This window comes from Diorhabda sublineata, chromosome 1 (assembly GCF_026230105.1).
Source record: "Diorhabda sublineata isolate icDioSubl1.1 chromosome 1, icDioSubl1.1, whole genome shotgun sequence".
Taxonomy (NCBI): Eukaryota; Metazoa; Arthropoda; class Insecta; order Coleoptera; family Chrysomelidae; genus Diorhabda; species Diorhabda sublineata.
In genome coordinates, this window is record NC_079474.1 from 20,238,204 (window position 1) to 20,264,146 (window position 25,943).

Consider the following 25,943-nt stretch of genomic DNA (forward strand, 5'->3'; position numbering starts at 1 on the left):
TTATACTGTCACCTTGTATATATGAACATCCCTTATTTAAGCAATTCGTATGCAACAAGAAATCGTCACTGTGTAGTCAGTCGAGCATTTATACGGTAATAAATAATAAATTAAGTGTTGTATATGAGTATATGCAACTCGCAAGTGGAAAATGAGAACGACATTCATTTCTACTGTTGCTGTTAGACCGAGAAATGATTATCAATCTTAGAATCAATACATTCATTAATATTGGAAATACATTTGTGATACTTGAATTATTTACAGAATTTAACTATTATTTTTGAAAGTTGAACAAAGGCATTTGATAATCTTGAGCTAATAGTACTGAAAATGCACAGCAGTGTGTTTATCCTTTTATTTTACAACGATATTAAGATGAAGTTCATTGCTCATCTTTATGTATGTTTCCAGAAACTCAGTTGGAGAATAATTAGTAAATTTAAAAACTCCACGAAAGAGCGATTGGAATGATTAATTATTTTTACCTATCAGACAATTTTTGTAGCACACTCTGTATTCTTCCAATCCATTTATAAAATTGATAATGATGGATTCGTTCTGATATTCTGATACTAGACACATTTGACACTCGTATTGACATTCTTTGTTCAATTTTAAACATTTACATGCAGCAGTAGAGTTTTCTTCGTCACTAGTTCGTTTTAAAAAGTAAAATAAGCCATTCAGTGAGGTTTTTGCTTTGTTTTTCACAATCTTGCTGATAATTTCTGCTGCATGGACTCTTTTCTCTGGAAGCACTTGTCTTTATTTAATACTACGTACATTTTTAACATCTTCAGCACCTCTGTCTTTAAATGGGTCTTTTTGAAAACACTTTTTCTGCAGAAGCTTTCAGGAAATACTCCAAATAGTATTGACAGTCCAGTTTCAAAGAATACCTCCAAGAAATCCATATTAATGCATCTAAATGTTTTTGATTTTAGGTCTCTTTTGTTTCAAAATTAGTTTTTTTAATAATTCTGGGTTTTTTTCAAAATATCATATTTTGATAAAGATCAAAAATTATTAAAAAAATTAATTTTGAAACAAAAGAGACCTAAAATCAAGAACATTTAATGCATTAATATATCAAAAGGTCTAAGAAATAAGAAATTAAAGAAATCCATATTTCTACACAGAATACAGAAAATATTTTCAAAAGCATTCCTATGGTTTCAGCGTGTTCAGGAGCGTTGAAAATTCAATTGCTTCGCTTTTTTTCTGTAATTTTATGAAGTGTTCTGACTTTTTAAGATACTCTGAAATGCGACTAAGTATCAAATTAATCGATGGAAAAAGCACCATGTGGATAATAAACAAAAGTAAGTGATGTTAGAGAAAAAGTAAAAAAACGAGATGAAAATAGTACATTACACAATAAAGCGAGATGAGCAACAAAATAATTTTAACTTGGAGACATTGGGAATAAAAAAGAAGCAGAGGAATAGATAAGTAGATGATTTAAAGAAATATCATGATTGAGTACGGCAAGAAAAAAGAGAATATTGAAAATTATGGGAAAGGGAAGATAGTACTATAGATTATTATTTTATATCAGATAAAATTTGATATACAGTCTGTAATATATGTTTTTCCAAGTTATTGCTACATGAGAAATCAAAGGAATATGTCTTACAGATTCTCAACACTAAACGGGAATTATATCAGCTATTTTGTGGTCTCAAATCCAACAAGCTAGTTCTAAACAATATTTAGAAATAAATCTCAGGTTTGAAACACAATTTTTGTGGCATTGCTAATCTTTCTGCTCTAAAAAAGTTGAAGAGAAGTTGAAATTTCAAAATATTCCGAGTCAAGTACATAAAGGAGTTCCATAATTACTTTGTTCTTTAAATAAGGTATGATATAACCGAATACGCTTCTATGGCCTGGTCTATAGCGAACGTTTTGTGTAAAAGAAGAGGTGGTTGCGGATCGATGTAAAAGCCGTTATCCGGACGACAGCCCCGTCACTATCTTCGTGGTCTGGCTCACTCACTTGTCTATGCATTTATTTCCATAGATTTGTTGACAACGACAGCAGACACATCTACCGTTTTTAAAACGTTGTTGACGATATACTCGTAAGACAAAAATGGTTTTTGTAGCTTTTGGATTCACTATTTTCAATTCAATCCTCACCGTTTTTAAAATCAAGTCAACAGAAGTTCCATAAAACTACCGTACTTATCATGGTGGAGTTGATGAATGATGGGATATATTATGTGCAACGGTTTTCGCTAATTATACGATCAAGATTCTTTCACCTAGTTATTAATGAAAAGTTTTATCTTTCTTTTTTTGGTTTAATCTTTTAATGGAAACTTTTTCTCTTAATGGTTAGTTTGTTTTAAGCATTGATTTATGTTAATAAAAATGAACCGAAGAACATTTAATTGAATATTTTTATATGAATTTAAGAAATATTCGAAAACCAACTTTTTTTATCATTTACAACTCGTCTAATTTCATTTTGGCTATGAGATGTGCGATACTTCAATCGTATTACACTTCATTTTACAATATCCAATATTTTCATTCAAGTCTTGTACAAATATCAATGCAGTTAGTGGCGTATGCAGATATTTGACTCTAATAGCAAGAAATAAAAGAGAAAAGGCTAAACTCAGGACAATAGGGGAAGGAAAAAAGAAAATTAGGAATAAACATACAATCTGGAAATGAGATATAATGGAAATATAATACATTTAAAAAAGAAAAGAATCCAAATACCAAAATGATATTAAAAATATACATTCACTGCAGAAATTATGTGTCTCACGAAGAAGAAGAATACTTAAAAAATTGGAGACTATCGAAGGTATACCAAAAGGGCAACACAAAATAAGGTAGGAAGACCAAGTGACAGAAGACATTAAAAAGTTTAATCAAGATACACTAAATCAACAATAGAGAGAATGACCAGAATAATAGAAGAAGTTGAAATCTATAAAAATTTATTGGAATATGAAGAAAGAAGGCCATAAAAATATATAAATGAATCGAAAAGCTCCAAATAACTATCCAATGTAAATGCTCATGGCTGTTTTCTATGCTTCGTCATAGGAAACTCAAACATCCAGTGCAGCCACTAAATTTTTCACGCGTTTAATAAATAATTTAAGTTTTTGGAATCAGTCTTCTGTCGATATCGCTAATAGAAATCGCTCAAAAAGACATTATATATAATATTGTTGATACAATCTTGATAATAAGATATCTTTTTTTACTACCGTGCATAAAGTGCTTACTATAGACACATTCGATTGCATGGAAAAACATACTTTAAGCAGTAGTGGGTAAAGAAACGTATTATTAAGGTCTCCGTAGTGTAGAGGCTACAGTAAGAAGCTCACATGCGGGACGTGCCAGGTTCAAGTCGCGCTGATGCCATTTTTTATTTTTCCATTTCTATTAATAATTATTTTTAGGTAGTATTTATACATACCGAAGAGAAGAGTTGACAAATTTAATAACAACAATTCGTCTGTTGTTTTATTAAGTTGTACTAATCTTGATTAAAATGTTCAAAATATTAATAAATATATAAAATATTTTATGACGAAAATTACCATTTAATTACCTTTATTTTAATGAGAGTTTCGAAAAATATTGTATGTAATTCGTGTGTAAAGGCCTTTTTCGACTCATGTGATATTCACAAGACTACTTTACACACTTGTTACGAGGACATATTGAAAAATTCTTAGCCTACTATAGAATTTCAGTTGAAGAAAGAGATGATAGTCGGACGGAGCCAAATCTGGTGAATAAGGGGGTGTTCTAGTAATTCAAACCTTAAATCACGAATTTTTTAGATGACAACATGAGATTTGTGAGCAGGGGCGTTGTCTTGCAAAAACAAAACACCTTTGGATAACTTTCCGCGTCTTTTCTCTTTAATTGTTTCCCGTAGAGTGGTCAGTAATATCTAATAGTAATCTCCAGTTATTGTTCTACCCTTATACAAAAAATCAATCATGATTACTCCATGCCAATCCCAAAAAAGTGAAGCAAGAACTTTTCCAGCAGATTTTTGGACACGAAATATCTTAGGTTTTGGAGAAGTAGAGTGTCGCCATTCTACCGATTTTTGCTTTGTTTCTGGATCGTAGAAATTTAACCAAGTCTCATCCATAGTAACAATTCGGTTTAAGAAGTCTACATCGTTTTCAAATCGAGCACAGAACGCGATGCTTCTACCCTTGTACGCTTTTGGTCAACATTCAAACATTTTGGGATCTATTTGGCAGCAATTTTTCTCATGTCTAAATTGACGTGAACTATTTGACAAACGCGTTCGTATCAAATATTCCGTGCTTCAGATATCCATTTTAGCCCAATTCGATTCTATGATAAACTGCATCGATATTTTCGGGGACTGACACAGAAACTGGCCTTCCTGATCGGTCATCATCTTCAATGGAATATTTACCTCTTTTCAAAGCGTGCAATTCAATTTTTCACTGTCGCATACGAAGGACATTGATCACCAACGGTATTAAGAATATCTTCGTAAATCTGCTTATCTCTTAACCCTTTTAAATACAAGTACTTGATGATGGCTGAATACTGCAATTTTTCGATTTTCACAATTTCGGTGGACATCTTTTTTCTTTTAATTTATTGTGTAGCTCTGGTTTACTTTTTTGACGTCAAACTTTACACTGACACTTCTAATAAGTTATTGTTCGTTGCTATGTTAACACAATTTTTTGTTTATGCCTAGAACTGGTCTAGGCTAACTAGATAACAATACATCTTCGTATATAAATAACTATTATTGATATAAATAAATAATAATATGAAACTTAATAATTAAGAGTTCAAGATATGAAAAGTGTTGAAGCTTTTTTGATATATCAAGTTACATCCATTGAGAAGATAACAGAACCAAAATAATATTACCCCAGTTTTTAAGAAAATTTTATCATCCGCTAGATCGACAAGTGTCTTTAAAACGACATTGGGACTGAATCCTAAGCTAACAACTTGATTATAATTAATATGTTGTGTGCATTCGATTTCTATGTATAACTATCTTCGTTTTCTCTCTCAAAATTTAAGAATCATTATTATCATCAGAAATGTTATCTTTATTAAGATTAATGAGGATTTGATCTATTGCTACATCTATAGCTGGTTCCAATTAAAGAAAATTTTTCTAGTTACTATAATCACCCGTTTTACTTTATAAAAATGTGGAAAGCATTTGCTATGAATCCATTTTTCATTCTTATATGACCTATCACTAAATTCTTCCACTTCGACAGTAGTTTTTGTAGCCCTTCGTTACTATTATTAAACAAATTTTTTGATAAGGATAAAGAGAATGTAGGGTCGACCTTTCATACCTTGTAACAACATTGACTGATGTATCTTTACCACCACAGAATCCCAAGTCTCCTTCAACATTTTGGTGTAAACATCTAAAAGTAGGTGCTGTTTTATCTAAAATAATTCTTCGCTTCAGAACTTTCAACTTTAAAAAACCTTAAGGATTAACAAGCGATTTAAATTCTTTCTAGAATGTACCATTGTTTTGATATATGATGTTTTACAGCATTCTGCTTACGTATGGTAGCTGCTATAATCATAACATACATGACCATTCAAAGCTGAAAGTCTAAAGATATGAACGTGTATTCCATAGATAGACATAATTTGGTAGTTTGACAGAAAGTTTCCCGTTTTTCAGGATAGAATCTAAACTAATGATGATAACGGAGTACGAAGAAGATACCCACTTCTGTATTAAATGTCATATCACCATACTAGGTTTGGAAAATTACATCAACCACCGAAAAGCAGGATGTTCGAAGAATTTAACCGAATCTCCAAAATCACCTCTTCCTAGTCAACTCCTACCTCCAGATGAATCGTTTAATTTAAAAGCTGACGATTTTTTCTCATCACTGGAACTACGAAGTAGTTCGAAAAAACCTGAAGGCCAGTCTACACAAGGAAAAACTTTTAGTGGTATTCTAACCAGGAGTAAAACAACAGCAGTGAGTATTGGAATACATTTTATCCCCCAAAACTCTTTCTATCAAATAACTTGAACTTGAAGACTTTTCATTTAAAGTTTTTTAATCTCTAAGTTCCCTTTTACTATTCCCAAGTTTTCTATAATAGATTCTGATATTCTAGTTTTCAAATAGATGGTGAATTTTAAGCGAGGTTTAAATTAGTGAGAACATATATAATATACTCTCTAATACACCCTATTTTCAATGCATTGACAATGGTTACATCCATACCATACTTTGTCTATACCATTCTGGAAGGTTTTTGAATTGTTATATATCGTATACTGCTGGATACTTTTTCCATTTTTCTCCAATAAGAGATACTTGTCTTTCTCTCTACCATTAATAATAAATATGAATTGTTAGCTTCATATTCAGTTGTCATAAACGTTTTATCAGGTGATTCAAGCGAGCTCCAGTAATGTAAAAGATCAACAGGAACCACAACAATCAAAATCTGGCAAGAACGTCTGGATAGGAGGACATCAATTGAAGGAGCTTGGCTACGGTGATAATCAATCTAAATTAATAAAAGCTGTAGATAATTTGGAAAGGAGAAAAGAAGAACCTCAAAAATTAGAAGTGTTCCAAGAAAGTGACGAAGATTCCGAAGAATACGATTACGATGAAGATGATAGTAGTACTGATGATCAAGATGGTCCTCCAAGAAATCACACAGGTAAGTTATTGATAACTATCTTAAGCTATTACTTCATTATTATTACTTCATTTGTTATCAATTATAGGAGGGAAGTGGAAACCTTCGTCTCCCATTCAATGGACACGAAATAATGAAGGTAGAGAATGGAATCATCCACCACCTTCTTTCACGGGAGGTAAATGGAAACCAAAACGATCAACATCTCCTCCTGTGAATTATACCAAAGGTAAATGGAAACCATCTTTTTCTCAAAAAGATGATTACAGTGTACCACCTCCAACATTCACAGGAAGTAAATGGGTTTCCAAGAAAACCGAAGATCTAGACGTTCCTCCACCAAATTTTACCGGTAGCAAATGGGTGGCTTCTAAAAGACAAGATCCTGAAATTCCACCTCCAACTCACACTAAAGGAAAATGGAAACCAAGAGGTGATGAAGAACAATTCACAACTGGTGGTAAAGGTAAATGGAAACCGGGTGAAAGTATAGAAGACGATATACCACCTGTTAATTATACAAAAGGTAAAATTACAAATCTATTCAGAGAATATCAATATATTTTTTTTAAATTGTAGGTAAATGGAAGCCTCGATCAGATATAGAAGATGAATACCCTCCTCCAACTCATACGAAAGGTAAATGGAAACCAAGAAATGAAAACGACGAGGAATTCCCTTCAACTTCATATACCAAAGAAAAATGGAAACAAAAAGCAACAGTCGAAATGGAGATTCAAGCCTCACATAAATCTATACCGACGGAAGATGCCCCGGAAGAAAACTACACAAAAGGGAAATGGATACCGTCAGGAGAAATCCAGAATAAATTCACGAAAAAAATTACCGATAACTTACTTTTAAGAAAATCGAGCGGCGCTGTGCAGTACTGGTGTGCCGCTTGTAACAGAAGATTAGCTTCTAAGGTAGTATACGAACGCCATCTCAAATCTGAACTACATTTCAAACGAACATCCGGAGACGGAGAGTTTGATGAAACTGATGAATTGGCATTGATAAAGGAAGCTCGTAGAACGAAACTTAAGCCACCCGAATATATATTCAGCAACCAAGAACAAATCCAACCCAAAAAGAGACGACAAAGATATAAGAAGAATCAGAAATCTGAAGTTTATCCCTGTAATAAAGAAGATATTGAAGCAGAAGCTGCTAAAGCTATGATACTCGGGAACGTTAGAGGTTTGTTTATGAATTTAGAGCTTACTCTGTTTTTTCCAGCTTTTTCAGTCTCAATCTTGGGATGTCAGATGCTATAATTCGGCTTATCTATTTGGAGGTCTGCATGCTGATCTTCCGGTGCTCCTTGAATGCTTTTTTCGCCAGCTGATCCTTCCTTACTCTGTCAACGAGTTTCTTCCACTGTCCACTGCGTTTTCTGACCCAGAGAGTTACTACGGCTATTGATCTAAAGGTTTTCATCTCTGTTGTTTTTTATATACACACCTTGCTTGAAGTGGACATGATTTTGTTGCACCATAAAGCATCGTGCAAAGCTCCGGAGATTATAGCGGCCGTGTTGGCTTGTATGCGTACTTTCACTTTTGCTTGATGTTATAGTTCCTAGGCAGTTGAAAGTTGAAGAAAAAAAGGAAAAAGACGGTTCCTAATAACTACAGTCCAATTGCCAAGGTTATGGAAAAAGTCGTTAACCAGCAAATTAAACCAGCAAATCTTGAGATATATTGAGTCTGCTAACATCATCAGGGACCATCAATACGGCTACCTTAAACATATATCAACAGAGGACCTCCTGGCCTATGTCACTAACTTGACATATCGAAGGCTTTTGACAGTGTTTAGTACAACAACATTCTAAATAAATTAAGATAGTACGGTTTGCCTTCCTCACTTATCGGCTGGCATAATAGTTTTCTCAAAGACCAATCCACCCAGGTGGCTATCGATGGAGACTGGAGACACCTTAGAAAGGTTTGAGAGGGTGTTCCGCAGGGATGCATCTATTAGATAAAACTACAAACCTGATCTATAGCTTGTTGGATGTTGAAGTTGGAAGCGATATGTCTTAGTATAGTCACGTGGTTGATTCAGCCAAGGAAGCTTCACAAAAACTCTGGAGCTCTCTTTAAGACCAAAAAGCTGTACACCTTCTGATCCTCTTCACTTATTGACTATGTCTTGAATGTCCTGAGGAGAGATATCTTCATATTGAACTGTTCTGCCATTTGGTGGAATATGAAAAGCATTCGTTGTACTTTGTCTTCTAGTATGAGGACATCATCATCTACGTAGCATACAATTCGGAACTCGCTGCTTCCCATCGCGTGGAGTTTTGAAAAGCATTGAACCTAGACGTCACACTGTCTAATTTCTTTTGTTATTGAAATGTTATCTGTGAGTTTGTTGTCGTACTGTGTTATATTACATTTCTTCGTCTCATGTTTAGAAAAAAAAAATATATTTTTCATTTATTTTCAAAAATCTACTGGTTTTTGGTACATGCTATTGTATGAACATCATACAAAACAACCATTGAATATTTAGCATGTTATGGTTCTATTGTTTTCTAGATGTGGTGTTGGAGAGTCCATACCAATGTAGTCCTTGTAAATTCTTCTGTAACTCTTTGGAAGACTTGTTACGGCACTGGCTTTCCTCTGAACATAAAAACAACCCATCACCGGGTTACTTCCATTGTAATATTTGTAAACATCGCGCCGAAGATACCGAAGCTATGCACCAACATTTAATATCAACACAACATGCCGAAATGACAGCGATAAATAGATCTGTACCTATCGTTATCAAGAAATACAATCCGACCAAATGTCCAACTTGTAATGAGGAATTTCTGTTGAACATGCAACTGTTGAACCATTGCAAACAATTCCAACACGACGATACTGAAGTGAAGAAGTTCAAAAATGAGTACATATGCGATATATGCGGAGAAGGATTGTTGTCAAATATGTCCCTTAGACGGCACAAACATATTATTCATAAACAAAAATATTTTATTTGTACACCTTGTAATTTGAAATTCGATGATATCAACGAGGCCAAATTGCATAGGAAATCGCAGCAACACAAATATAAAAGCTTGGAAAAACAAAATTGTACTAATCTCAAGAAGAAATGTCAATATTGTGATGCTTGTTTTGGAAATTTTCTGTTGTTGAAACAGCATCTGCGGAGTGATCATCCCGAACATAACGTTAGGTAAATAGTTTTTTTTTATTTAAATTCGGTTACTTGGATTTGTTTTGGTACTAGATTGTTTTGAATAGTACAGTTTAACTTTTCCTGAAGGATTCTCATCTGCCATGATCCAATTTGACATTGCAAAATGTTTCTTTATTTTCGACGAAAATGTGCGCACTTGGATCGACGATTTTGATGCTGATACTGAGAAGGACACTCAAAAAGAAGACGATCCTGTAAATTTGGGCTAGATATGAAGAAATCCGACCGCGGAAGATTTTTTTTATTTTTTAAAATGTCAATTTTTCACGTATATTTAATAATTTGTATATCAACTTCTATATCAGCCTCTATATAGGACTCTACCCCTACCTCACGACATTCTTCTTCTTTTTAAACAAAAAATAGATATTTGCTTTAAATATGTATCGGCGTTAGCTGAGGGCTTCCAACTAAATAATTATCTGGTTAAATTTTACCTTCTTAAGCACGACCAGCAGCTAATGTCTTTTACTTGATTACTCCCCATTCGTAATTACAATATATAAAAAGTTTTAAGTTTGCAAAAGTGACAAAAAGTTCACGAAATAAGAGAATCTACCCATGGTGAAATATGGTAACTCTAAGATTATTGTGGTAGCTTATTCGATTTCTAAAACAGATGAAAATGCACAAAAAATGCTAAAACAGAAGATTGGAATCCTGGAACGAAAGGAATCTCAGGAGTAAAGCAACAATTTTGTCCTCTATTATATCAGGGCGCCTGGCTACAAGTTGCTTTTGGTTCACGACTTTTTGATCACTAAAAGTTTTTCTGTCTATCCACATTCGCTGTTATACCCCAGATTAATAAAGAATATGCTGAAAGGGAAATTTACTGACACAAACCAAAGCAAAATTAGTTTTACAGGAATCCAAACCATTGAGATAAATGCGGTTCTAACCAAGAGAAGCCCTTTATCGTTATAATTACAGATTTTATGCTACATTACATCTCGTATCTGTGATATTCATATTGATAGTATTCTAATACTATTTTTATTCATATATATTCATTATGCTGACATTAATTTTTTATATTTCAATCTAAACAAAATATCATTTTCAAAAAGATCTTGAACGTAACTAAGTCATCATTAAATTACTCAAAGTTCCTACAGGTATACAGAATTTATAAAACTGCATCATTTCGTAAAAATATCTGGAAGCTTGAGAAATTGGGAGAACTTCGAAAAAAATACTCAAAATTTCGATTGAAACAATAAATATCATAAAGTTATCGAAAATTACCCAAATTCCTGACAAATCTTCTAAACGTGATAAAATTTTTAAAAATTCTGAAATTTCCTAGAAAGATACATAACATTATTAGACTTTCTATGAATTTTCTCCAAAATAATTCAGATCGTTAGAAAACTGCTTGGATTCTCCAGAAACATCCAGAATGTCGAAAATTGTACGGGAAATGGCTCATATTCTTCAAAAAATTATGAACGTGGAGAATTTTTCAAAAATTTATAAAACTTTGTAAAATTCATAAAAGATTTGGAATGTTATCAAACTGGTCCCAAAAAAGCCTCACAAAATGATTCAGAATGTGAAAACATTCTTAATTGGTTTGAATATCTCAAAAACACTTACCAAACTATCGAAAAATTGCTAAAATTTTTCCAATTTTGTTCACAATGCTACAACACTTTCTATGTATTGTTCAAATTTATGAGAAGGATTCAAAATATTACTAAATATTCAAACAATTGCTTAAACTTCTTAGAAGTGTTCCGAACATCAAGTTACTTCTGAAAATTGGTCAAATCTTCTACTAAGAGAACATGATAAAACTTTATCAAACTTTCCATGAATTGTTTCCAAAAATGCCTATAAAAATGGCTTAAATATCGTAGAATACAATTTCTTCAAAAGATCCATAACGTGATAGAAATTTGAGGAAAGTTGCAGAACAAAATTGTGCATAAATTCTCAAAAATTAAACACAATTAAACAAGTATTGAAATTTCTTAAACATATCTTTAATGTTACATATTAAAAATTGAAAAATCGCAAATGTTTCAAGTTGATTCAGAACATGTACAAACTTTCCAAAATGTCCCATGTCTATGCATTGTTCAAATTTCTCAAGGATTCAAATAATTACTAAAACATCTCAGAAATGTTCCGAACGTCAACTTACTTTCGGAAATTGGTCAAATCTTCGAATAAGATTGAGAACATGATAAAAATTTATCAAAATTTCTATGAATTATTTCCAAAAATGATCCATTATGAATATACAGCTTATAAAATAGCTTGAATATCTCAGAAATACCCAAAAAGTTACCATACTTTCGAGAAACGTGTCAAACTTTTTAGACATTGGTCAAATTTATCAAAAATATAAAGAACGTTATAAAACTTACAAAAACTGTTCAAAATATTAAGAAATATCTAGAACGTGATCAGAATTGGAAAAAGTTGCTCAAATTTTTCAAATTCAAAATGTGATAAAACTGAAATTCTCGTAACTATATAGACCGTCGTGAAACTTTTTAGAAATTGATAAAATTTCTTAAAAATAAGTCCAGGAAAAACTTACGAATGTCTTCTGAAACGTTATTAAACTTTCGTAACATGGATCAAATTTTCCAAAATATCCATGAAGATATTGAAAAACTTCACATATTTGCAATGTTACCTACACAAAACTTCCAATTACCTGTAATTTTTATAACTTTACATCTATAAACACACGGCTGCTGGCGTTCTATTTGGAAAACTTGTGGCTACTACTATATGCAATCACTTTTTGCCATGATCCAAAATTTTATTATATCCATGTCAATTTTAATTTATTTTTGTTCAATACAGGTATGGTTTCAGATGCAATTGTATTTTCATTTAATTTATAGATGTCCACATTGTGGAGCTACCTTCACAATCACTCAAGAACTAACAACTCATCTTCGTTTGAAACAATGCAAATTCGAAGAGCATCCAGAAACAATAGAGAATTCCCTCCAATGTGAAAAATGTCCGTTTTATTCGAACTCAATATCGGAACTATTTTTCCATATAGCTCTCCACGAAGAACCTTTAGTCAACTATCAAAATCACACCGAATCTTCTTTGGTTAAAGCTATACTGAAATACAAATGTCCGGTTTGCGAGAATTTCTACCCAAAAGCGTCGCTACAAGGTCATATTAGACAACACACGCAAGACAGACCTTTCGTTTGTACAATATGCGGTAAAAGCTTCGCCAGAAAAAATAATCTTCAATTCCATATGAAAAATCATGAAAAGAAAGTCGAAAAAGCTCGATTGAAGCAAGCTGCTGCTGAAACATCGTTTCTATGCTGTACTTGCGGTGCTAACTTTAAAAAGAAGTAAGTACTTATGTAATTCAAGATTTGATCATATCTATGGTTAATAAACTGGCGAGCAAAAAATTGAGGTCACCTTAGAACTTTCATGTTCTTTTAAATTTTACGTATTATTTTTAGAATTCGCAAACTTTACATCATTTCATGTGCTTTTGTAAGCTGAATGTGATACTTCATACTAAAGAAAAATGCATTTTTTTCTTGGATTTAATGATTTATTCTGAAAAAGCAACAAATTAACATTTTGGGCGAAATTCAACATTTTGTTATTAGGGAAGATATGGAACGAACAAAATAAAAACTTGACACAAATAACGTGTTTTTGCATTGATCACTGCTTGAAATCGGCGCGGCATACTCTGATTTAAGCTGCGGATCACATTCTGGTCGATGTTATCCCATTCCTGCAACAGCAATCTTCTCAGCTCCTGGGCTCTTGGTGTTGGTGTGTGTCTGCGGATCAATCGTACCAGCTCGCCCTAGACATGTTCTATGGGATTTATGTCTGGGCTGCGGGCTGGCCAGTTAAACCGCTTAATTTCTACCTAATCCAGATACTCCCTGACAATTCTGGCTGTATGTGGTCTCGCATAAATATGCCACGTTCTCTCATAGTCACCATGAAAGGCATAACATGGTCTTCTAGCACCTCCGTATTGTACCTGTGAGAGGTTAGGTAGCCATTTTATATGAAGACCAACTCTATACGAGTTTGTGCAGTGATTCCCGCCCAAACTATAGCTGACCAACCGCCAAACGCAAGACGCTCGTCAATGCAAACTTCAGCATATTTTTCCCTAGGTCTTCGCCACACTCGTCAACGTCCATCTGTAAGGTAAAAACGCGACTCATCTGAGAACAATACCCAGCTCCAGTAATCATCATTCCAACGAATGTGATTTCTTCCAACTGATCTCGCAGTGAAACCGCAGTAGCTGTCCTATTCCGCAAACTTGTGGACACCAAAAAACGGTTATCTCGTTGAGTGGTAACTCTTTTTCGCCCAGACCTTGGTATTCTAGTGATCAGGTCAGTCTGGTACCCCCTTTGCTCACCACAAAGACTAGCACCAACAATTCTTGCAGTTACACGTTGCCTCCGACCATCTTGTAACTTCGCAACAATTCTTGCCACAACAATCGGATCTAAATGCATTATGGGCCTGTTAAATCACTACACTTTGCTATCGTTAGGCTTTACACAAAGAATCAACAGTAAACTGGAAAACAGGCAAGGAAACTATGAATGTTCAATTAGCGTAAAGGCACATTTTTCATCAAAGTCGTACTCTAAAGTCTCAGAAAAAATTTGCTTTAACGCCTACAAATCCTTATCAATATTGACGCTAAAATTATTCGCAATTTCGGAAGTGACCTCAATTTTTTGCTCGCCAGTTTAACTTTTTCTATTTTCATATCAGTCTTCTTTTTTTATTTGATTGAAATTAGTATACCTACATGACATATCTTTCGCCATAAATACATCACGAAGTCATCTCCGACGTAGTTTTCAGAACACTGTTATAAATATCAAAACTGGCTCTTACGGAATACCTTCTGTGTCAAGCACTGAAATTTAAGACCATTTCAGGAACATAAAGAGCATATTTAATTTGATTATTCGATTAAGACCCAGTTAATAAAACGAGTGGACATACTTGTATGTAAATTATTGAAAATATATCTGCCGTAATTGTATAACGCCCAACAGAGATATCTACAGGACTTTACGATGAGTCATGTGAGGCAGTAGAAAATTTGCTGTCTTTATGTAAATATATTTTTCTAAGATAACCGTCAGTCTCAGCCACGGATCTTGCTTTCTTTAAGTGGGGTGAAAACTGAAAAATAACTATATTTTCAATCATCATTATTTCAATAATAAGTTTGGTTTACAAATAGAAATAAGTTGTCGCACAGAATAAAGTTTATAATAAAAATAAAATTAGATTATTGTCCAGCACTTTGATAGTACAAATTACTCTTCCGGTCATAATTAATCTCAAGATTGCGAGTTTCAGGACTCGTTTTTTTTTGATAAAGCAAGGCTATATGCAAATGTGGTGCACGTTTTTATCTTTTATAGATAAAATTTATTAACGATAATCCTTTATAATACATCACACCATTGTTTCCGATTCTGACAGTCCAAGTTCTATATAATTCAAAGTTTGGTTTACGTGACGCTGTACGAGAATATATTGAAAAATTCTCACCCTACTATAGAACCAAAGAAAATTTCAATGTTAAAATATTTTATTACTCAAAATATTCACCTCTTTAGTGGATACATTTATTACAGCAAACCTTCAACGTCTTTAGACCTTTCAAAAAAATGTTTCTGCAAAGCAGACCTCCACAGCTTTTATTAACTCCTCGTTGGAAGAAAATTTACGACGTTTTAAACTTTTTTTTCAGTTGAGTGAAGAGATTATAGTCGAACGGAGCCAAATATGGTGAATAAGGGAGCTGTTCTAGTAATTCAAACCCTAAATCACGAATTTTTTGCATGGCAACATGAGGCCTAGGCCTAGGCTTCCCGCGTCTTTTCTCTTCAATTTTTTATTGTAGTAATGTCGAATAGTAATCTCCAGCTATTGTTCTACCCTTATCATAAAAATCAATCATGATTACTCCATGACAATTCCAAAAAACTGAAACAAGAACTTTTCCAGCAGATTTTTGGACACGAAATATCTTAGGTCTTGGAGAACCAGAGTGTCGCCATTCCATTGATTGTTGCTTTGTTTCTGGATCGTAGAAATGTACTCAAGTCTCATTCATAGTAACAATTCGGTTTAAGAAGTCTACATCGTTTTCAAATAGAGCACAGATCGAACGTGATGCTTCTACCCTTGCGCGCTTTTGGTCAATATTCAAACATTTGGGGATCCGTTTTGCAGCAATTTTTCTCATGTCCAAATTGACGTGGATTATATGATGAACGCGATCGTATAAAATATGCAGTGCTTCAGATATTCGTTTTAACCCAATTCGACGGTCTGATAAAATCATGTCATGAACTGCATCGATATTTTCGGGGACTGACACAGAAACATCTTCGATGGAAAATTTACCTCTTTTGAAGCTTGTAGTCCAATTTTTCATGGACGCATACGAAGGACATTGATATTTTGTTTATGCATGGAACTGGTCTACGCTAACTAGATATCAATTCATACTCGTATATTTTGAGACAAAAAAGATTTTATTTATACTCAAATAATCGCAATCACCACAACTCGGTGTGCCAAGTATATTTTCTAATGGTTTTAAAAAGCTGGATGAATCGCTTTATTTATGTCGTGACATCATGGTATCTCAAAATATACAGATTGAAGTGTATTTCAAAATACATTTTACATATTACAAAATCAAATATGAAATATATTACCCAAACAAAATGATAATTAAAGTAAAATATAGGTGACATCAAACTAGAGCTCCAGAATCAAAATCAGACTAAATAATGCAACCCAGCAACCGAAAAAGAAAATACAGAATATTAAGAAAAATAATTTAAGTCTACTGAATATTCAGTATGACATGTGGCTAGAAGATTCAAGAGACCAATCATCCAGAATCCTCCAATAATGAAAATTGTGGCTAGGCTAGAAAAAATCAACGAAAACCAGATATATTATTATTATCTATTATTATCATTATTATCTAGAAGAAGAACAATCTCAATAATAATACAGAACTAAACAGCTTGAAAATATCTTATCCTCTTCCAAAGAAAATATCAACCCCGTTTTGACGAAGATACTTTAATATATCTCAAAGAAATATATAATTGAATTAACCCATATTATTAATGCAGCATTCCAACTTTAGTGTGCCGAAAGTATCTGAAGTCATTATGATCAAAACCAGAGAAACCACTAAATGTAGAACGAGTATCTTCATTTAGGTTAATATCACTACTAAAAATGATATCGAAGAAATTTGAGATAATATTATTAAAAAGATTGAGTCCAATACCTGAAAAAAATTAATGCCAGGGATAGCCATGCCACCATAGACCAAGTACAAAAGGACAACTAACGTCATTGGAAATTAACAAGAAGAAATACAGTTATGTATTTTGTTTTCTTAAACTTGGTTCAGGTATGAAGTTTTTCAAATCTGTATTATTACATAATTAATCTTCAGATCAGAAAATAATAAGCAAACTAGAAGGAAATCAACGCGAATATATCACTTGGTAGTGTGCTTAAGATGATCCTTTACCTTTTGTACACTAGTGATATCCCCCAATTGTAAACTGATACTCTTGGAACATTTGCCGACAACACAGACACTTTGGCTTTAGGCGATAGCCCCGAAGAAACGACAATCAACCTACTGACATCAACTAATACCAAAACATGGAGGATAATCTTAAATAAGATTAAATCGGTACAAGTTAAATTCTGGTATTTTCGAAATAGTAACTTCCAACTTGGTGACAGACAGTATGAGGCAGGTAACACTAAATTTATCAAGGGTCAAGAACTGCGCCTCTCCAAACGCTTAAAAAAATAGAGAAAAGACTTAAGAGGACGAAGTATTTTGAGATATTAAGTGCTTAGTGTAGGAGCAAAGTGCAAAATTTAACATATTATTGTTAGTTCTACAATAAAGAAAAGACAAAAATTTTGAAAAAAAATATATTCATTTTATAATGTAAAATCCTTGTAGCTCCATACACTTTCCCCAGCGATGTTCATAATGAATTTGATACCCTTTTTATTGTTTATTGTTGGAAAATCTTTGACCATTTTTTCAAGTCTGGGAATAGAAAATAATCCGATGGGGCTAAATCTCGCGTAAAAGGTAGCAATTCATTAATTTTGGCCATTGGAATAACGGATGTGTGAGCTGGTGCATTCTCTTGTTGTTGCTATAATTTCGTATAATTCTCACCGTTGATAGTTTTTCCTTTTTCAAGATAGTCAATGAAAATTATTTCATGCGCAACCCTTATAACCGATGCCATGAACTTGCCTTCAGATGGAACGGTTTTTGTCTTCTTTGCAGCCGTTTCTCTCTTTTCATTCCATTGTTTTTTATTCATAGTTAGGAAACGGTGTAAAAATCGGGCTTTATTTTTGTGAAACATTTCCAAGTCATCGACGGAAATATCTTCACGACGCTGTTTTTGTTCCATTCCAGTTTTCTCATGTCGAAATTTTCACTTAATTTCCGACGTACCGCACGTTTTGGAATGCCTACTATGTCTGTTAGCTCGCGCACTTCCAGTCGACGATCATCCAGTACCACTTTGTGGATTTTCTTTATCATTTCTGGAGTCTTCATCTTATTTGGTCGACCACTACGATGCTGGTCTTCGCAGGTCGTACGGCCTTGCTTAGACTGTGCTACCCAATATTTTACTGTTGAAAAGGAAACAGCAGCTTCACCCTGAGTAGAATCCATGTTCATAAATTCACTGAAACCGTTCAAACAAAGACTAAACAATAAACAAACTTGAAACATATGCTGTATAGATTGTGTACTTTCTAATACATTTTTCAAGCAACTGCCGCCATCTCTACGTTAGGCAAGGAACCATTCTCGTAGTTTAAGATACTTCTATTGATTGAAACCCTTAGATTTAAGACTTTTATAATAATTTACGTTAAAATAAGTTGTTAATCGCGTTGATGATAACATCACAATAATAAGTAACTGTTCTCTTAAAATAAAATATGAAACATCAAATTAAATACATAGACAGTCTTTTATAGATCATCAGTTGAGAATGCTTAATATGTCCAAATAATTTAATTTCGTTTCTGCAAAGCCAAAATTTCAATTCAATAAAACCGGTATTTGATGTCGACTCATTTCAGGACTTCTATTGAAAATAAATTGTTATGGTTAAATAACATAAAAAATATAAATTTGTCCCATAATAATTTAGTCGCCTTCTGTATACAATTAAACACGCTAATTGATGCACAAGATAATATACATGTAAATTCTAGAATTATAGCCTCCAATCACGATATCAGTCAACTGCTGTAATAAATTACATGAAAAACTATAAATGGCTCCAAATATATAAATTCAGTTCAAGAATTAAGCAGTGATGACCTAGACACATTGATTAGTATTTTTTGAGCAGGTGATATAGTCTAGATCTTCGTTATTTGTTTGATTATTATAAGGAAATATTTCGTTTTAAACACCTATCAACATCGCCTCACATCCCTTGCTACTAATTTAAGGGAAGTGCCATCATGTTTAAAACAAATTAATTCCATTTGGAATAACGTAAGACATCACGCTTCTTGGTGAGCAAGTGAAAATTTCAATTAAAACAGCTCTAATTAATATATGAAAGAGATATACAGAGAAATTACGAAATTAGGTGAACATAATGAGGCAGGACCGGAGTACCACGTAATATTTTGATGTTATATAATATTTTGAGCTAAGTTTCTGCGAAATTTATTATTCATCCTATTGACCTTATGTAGCTATGTGTGATTTATTTTTATTCTTCAACTTAGAGAAATATCCAACGCACAACCTTGGTTCTATGAGCGGGAACGTATTTAAAGTCCTCAGATAGTGTGCTAACCTGGTCTGAAGTCTCCCTCCTCCTTTTTCCGGGCTTGGGACCGGCAACAGAATCATTGAGCTACTCAATCTATCCAACAACTCTGCAGAACCGGAAACGCCAGAAATCAGAGCTGACGTAGAGACCAGAATAAGTACAAAGGACGTGGAGGAAGCTCAGAAAAAACTAAAAAACCGATTGGCTACAGGCAGTGATGGAATAGCAAATGAACTTTTAAAAAATTATGGGAAAGCAATGACTGAGCAGTTGGCACTATTCATTAATAAAATTTTAAAACACAAAAAAGTACCTGAAGAATAGACAACAAGTATACTAATTCCAATGTTTAAAAAAAGTGACAGAAAAGAACCGGAAAACTATAGAGGAATCAATTTTTCAAACACCACTCTAAAAATGACCAAACTTTTAATCCTACTAATTAATTAAATAGTATCTTTTGAGGACGAACAACAAGGTTTTAGAAGTGGAAGATTATATACAGATCCAGTATTTGTAACTAGACAAATCACAGAGAAAGCTCTAGAATATAATCGACCTGCGTTAATTTGACTTGATTGACTTGACAAAAGCCTTTGACAGAGTTAGATTAAAAGACGTGGTTCACCTTTTATACAATAGACAAATACCGTTAGACATCATCAAAACAATCGAACACATATATGAGGACAACAAAATACAGGCTAGAATAGACGGACAACTTACAGAAAAAATAAACATTGGCACGGGTATAAGGCGGGGATATTCCTTAAGCCCCCTTAATTTTTAAACTCATAATGGATAAAATAATAAAGGAAGTGAAAAGGAGGAAAGGTTATAAGATGGGAAATATCTGCTCTGCAGATGAAGCTATCTTCATAGCAGAAAGTGAAGACGACCTACAAAGATTGGTCCACAAGTTTAACATAGTAGCAAAGAAGCTAAACATGGTAATTTCACCCCAAAAAATAAAAACACGAGTCATTAGCAAAGAACTGATTAGATGTAAGATAGAAATTGACGGTACCAGCATTGAACAGATTGTGGAAACTAACCACTTAGGCATCACACACTATCAAACTAGGGAGATGTAGAATCAGAATTAAAAAAACAAATACAGAAAGCCAATAGAGCAGCTGGATGCCTCAATAATACAATATGGAGAAACAAACCTATTCGAACGAAAACTAAGACTAGAATTTACAAAGTTGTCATAAGACCAATAATGACATAAGCAGTAGAAGAGCGACCGGACACGTCCAAAACACAAAGAATGCTGGAAACAGCTGAGATGAGAATACTGAGGAGAATCACGTGGAACACACTGAGAGATCGAGTAAGTAGCGACTACATTAGAAAAATATGTAATTTGGAGAAGATTAACGAGTGGTTATTGAACAGAAAAAAAGAATGGAACAACCATATAAGTAGAATGACAGATGATAGGGTAGTAAAGATGGCAAGAGACAAATCGCCGGCCGGGTGGAGAAGTGTCGGTCGACCCCGGAAAAGACTGAGCGGCAATATAACTTAAAAGCACAACAAAAGAAAAAAATAGTCAGAATTGCCTATAGAAAAGATAGAAGATGAAGAACTTAAAGAAATATGTACGTTTCGACGTTTACCGACGCAGAATGAGATAGATAACGCAATTTATCAATTTTTTGAGCTTATTCTAATCGATGGATGGTTTCAAGCTTTTGAGGAAGACTTCATTCAACTCGGTGTCACGATACGTGAAGGGGCTGGTCTTGTTTGATTTGATCAGACCATCTCATAGGCGATCGAACTCTATTTATGTTTCCCATTAGTATAAATCTGTCTATATTGTAATATCGTCTTCTAGCAACGTGTCCAAAGTCTAATTGTTATACTTAACTCTTCCAGTATCGACTTAATAGTTCTCTTCCTAGTCCTGGGAATTGATACAATCTCACTAGAACTTGAGTGAATATTTGTATTGTATGCTTATGTTGGTCTTCTTCTTCTTCTCTTTTTCCTCTTTCAATATGACCATGTCCTGTTCAATTCTGACGTTTGGCCCTCTTCCTGGATCTTCCTGAGAAGCTGAACTCCAGCTTTCGTACTCCAGTTTCAGCCCTCGTATGTTTGTCATTACTACAATACGCTATATTAGATTAACAGATGACTTTTTTATAGTACTAAGGCATTAGAAAACTAATTTTTCTACTTCTCTGAAGGACGTAACATTTACCAAAAAGGTATCGATTGTCCTTGACGGGCCTGTAATTTAACTTGACAACGTGTTGTAAGACTTTCTATGAAAGCTTGTATAAGGAAAAAAATTCAGAGAATTGTCAAGAAAAATGTGAAAAACACACTTTCCTTTATCTAATATGAACTTTTATCAGTTGCTCTTTACTACCCAAGTGAATTGACAATTAGTTCAACAATTAATAATTTCTTTACCTCGGAAAATCTGTCAAAATCTAATAAATTATTCAGAAAGATGTTGAGCTATAAGAGACATTGTATCTTGATAAATATTTATTTGATATTTCATGGAAAATAATAATTTATTCAATAGAATCAATTTGATAACTTCTAGTGACTTTTGGTATAATGTTCAGACGGACCTGTGTGAAGCCAATTAAAGTAAAACACAAAACGAAACAAATTTAACGGTTAAGTGATGTCATCATAAAAATATATTTTAATTGGTTTGCTTCCAACAGTTCTTGTTCATGAAATATTTTTTCGGGAAGACGCAAGCTGTTTTGTGTTACGATTTTAATAAATAACCAATAATAACAGCAATTTCTTACAAATTATGATATTAAGTCAGAAAGAAAACAGTGTATTCGTCAATTAATAAAGGTATCTTCAATTCTCATTAAGTTGTTAAACTCCTGTTATGATATATGGAATAGGCTCGTCTCAATCTGATCCTTTCTCGACTTACTACACGAGACATTTTAAAACAGTGTTGACGATACCGAGACCATATGCATTGAGACTTGAGAGTCTCATTTCCAGTCTTGTTGATGTAGATCAGTGGAGGCATTGTAAACATTTGTTTTATAAATGAGAATGATGGGGGATTGAGGCAGAGCTGAAGAAGGTTGTATTTTTGGGTATGAATTTTATATGAAATTCGTTCCCTTCCATGAAAAGATACTATTGATTTCTGAGTTTATGGAGAGCCAGGTATTCCTTTAAACACCGTGTAAACTTGTAATTTCAAAGTTAGGATTGACAATAATAATCATCATTTTACTAGCTAATTACTAAAATGTTTTCATTGTTGGTTGTATCAAACTCAAACTCAAAATAAACTTTTTAAATTTCCATATTAATAAAAAACGTATATTCTTTGATCTTTGAAAAAAAAAATAATAATTAATGTGTACAATAGGTAATCATCATGAGTCTTAATCGGATTGGGCTATAGACGTACAAGGTCCTTTTAATGTTGTTCATTCAAGGGTGTAACAATTTTAAGAATATACCTTATGATCTCGCGAAGATTGTGCTGTCATTTTTGACGTGATTACCTTCCATCCAAGGCCAAGTAGGTGACAATAATAAATTTATGACTATTGAGGTTCTTTTTACTTTTATTGTCGTTGCAGCAATACAAAACAAATGATTTAATGCAGTGTTAATCATTGTAAAAAAATACATAAATCTCTACGACTTGTCTTTCTGCAGCAAGACATTGTCAATTTAAATGAATCTTGTAGGAGTTCGTCAGCTAATTTTACCAAAGTCAACCAATACTGAATATACTGTTTACACCATCACTACACCAACACTAACAATTATACTGTCTTATGCGCGTTTCGATAACCAAGTTATCGTCTTCAGAGACTAAGGAAACGCGGTTCCATCCGACTATCATCTCTTTCCTCAACCGAAAAAAAGTTTAAAAAGTTGTAAATTTTCTTCCGACGAGGAGGTAATAAAAGCTGTGAAGGTCTGGTTTGCATAGCAAGAAGAAACATTTTTTTTGAAAGGTCTAGAGACGTTGCAGGTTTGCTGTAATAAATGTATCTAATTAAGAGTAGAATATGTTGAGTAATAAAATATTTGACATTGAAATTTTGTTTGATTCTATAGTAGAATTTTTCAATATATCCTCGTAACTTTAGTTTTAGAGAGGTTCTCCCATAAATTTTTACACCATGTTTAACTCGTTATTAAACATGTTGGCATTTTTATTAGGGTATCGAGTTACTAGTAATGGGTTGTTCGCTAATCGTAAATGAGCCCCCATCTTCTCGGTTCAGTGTTTAAACACATAGAAAATCTTTGGTAAGATTGTATTCGCTTGGCGCATCCCTATATCACCTTTCCTATGGCCCTGTATGGTTGCTTCTAAATTAAATCCTAGCTTCGTCCATTGCCACTAATATTGCCAAAGTCTCAATTTAATTGAAGGCTTTCTGGGAGCTGAATAATTCCTTAGCATACACAAAGGAAAGTTATATTCAGTTCTCATCGTTTGATTATCGATTGTGGTGAATCCTTTTCCAAATCCTTTCCAGTCTCATCTCAAAAATCTTTAAAAATTTGATGTAATGATAGATGGATATTTTATGAAACTGTGGTCAACTTTCTAACATTGAAATAATACCATAACCAAAGCGTCTTTCTTCAAAACATTTATTGAGTAATACTATGGGATACAACAACAAGAAGTTTAAGTACTTCATTAAGGCATTCTTCTTATTCTTCTCGCCTGTAAATTAATGTACTATCAAAAGACCTCATTGTATAGGTATTGAATATTAAATTTTCGTAATGCTTCAATATTTAATTTTATTTTTAATAACAAAGTAGCAAATTTTAATGTCTTTGACTACTTCTATGTATGTATAATTATTAATTAATTTTACATAGCGAATAAACAGCCAAGGACAGATCTTTTTATAACAATCGGAGTCGTTAGAATGATCCCAGAAGTTTTATAATGAAATATAGATATATCCGGCAGACGGTGTATGTAAATATACCAGTAAACTAACATAACAATAAGTTAGAGGATATATATCCCTAGCATTCATAACATCCGCATTACGTTTAATTCAGATTTAGACGCCCTTAGTACCAATAATAACGAAACTTTGTTGTTGTTGGTGCGGAAAGTCTATCTCAGTGGATCTTTTTAACGTTTTAGGTCCCAGATTTTGTTGCAAAATTATAAAAAATAGGTAACGCTACTTCAGGTTTTTGATTCAATGTGTTTCTACATACTGGGTTGGACTAATTTCGATAATTCATATTATAGTCATAACAAAAATAAGTTTGTTTTTAGTTAAAATAGTCAATAACAAATTACTAGATAGTATGAGATCTTCCGTGTTACCAAAAATTTGAAATAGCTTTGTTTGAAAGTGTGTGTGAATTAATTTATGACGAGTGAATGATGCAGGGCAGATATGGAAACAAAAAAACCAGACTAATGGTACACCAGCATAGTCACACTAATATTTGAGAAAATCAATAAACAAATCATAACCCTGCCTACAAAATATCGGGAAATTTAATAAACAAAAGATTGAAAGAACTCGCAGAGAAAGATCTAGAGAATGATCAAAACTGTCTTAGACTAGGAACTATCAACGTAATTCACACTCTAGACCAAATAATAGAAAAGATAGTGGAATATAAAAGAGAAATATATATACTCGTAGTTTTTATTGACTTCAGAAGTGCTTTCGATTCAATAAAAAGATAAAACATAACTAGAAAGACAAAGAAGTCCAACAAAATTAAGAAAATTGCAATGTAACTATTATAGTAAATGGACAGAGGGAATTAATAAAATCGATCAACAAATTACAAGAAGAAGCACGAAATTACGGACTGGAAATAAATGCAGAAAAAACAAAATACATGAAAATAGGAACAAAATCAGAAGAGAGAGCAAACCAACTGAAAACTAACAAATACAATTTTGAAACAGTATCTTCCTTCAACTATCTAGGAATAAAGTTGGGACAACAACCAGAGACAGGATAAAGGAAATAATAGAAAAAGGCTATCAAGAACAAAAAGATAACCAAACAAAACAAAATAAAAATATACAAAACCCTAATATGACCAGTATTCACCTATGCGATGTAAACAACTGTTATCAACAAAAGGGAAGACGTAGAACTTAAAAGAATCAAGACAAAAATA

At 33.1% G+C, this 25,943-nt stretch overlaps 1 protein-coding gene across 1 annotated transcript in view; it reads left to right on the forward strand.

Moving 5' to 3' along the window:
- Positions 1-25,943, forward strand: part of LOC130444005 (zinc finger protein 585B) — a 100,196-nt gene that overhangs the window by 34,742 nt on the left and 39,511 nt on the right. The window contains exons 2-7 of the mRNA XM_056778959.1: positions 5,702-6,011; positions 6,432-6,711; positions 6,779-7,216; positions 7,270-7,890; positions 9,240-9,888; positions 12,777-13,253. Of these exons, the coding sequence (XP_056634937.1) occupies positions 5,718-6,011; positions 6,432-6,711; positions 6,779-7,216; positions 7,270-7,890; positions 9,240-9,888; positions 12,777-13,253 (2,759 nt within the window). The 5' untranslated portion in view covers positions 5,702-5,717. The remainder of the gene's footprint in view (positions 1-5,701; positions 6,012-6,431; positions 6,712-6,778; positions 7,217-7,269; positions 7,891-9,239; positions 9,889-12,776; positions 13,254-25,943) is intronic.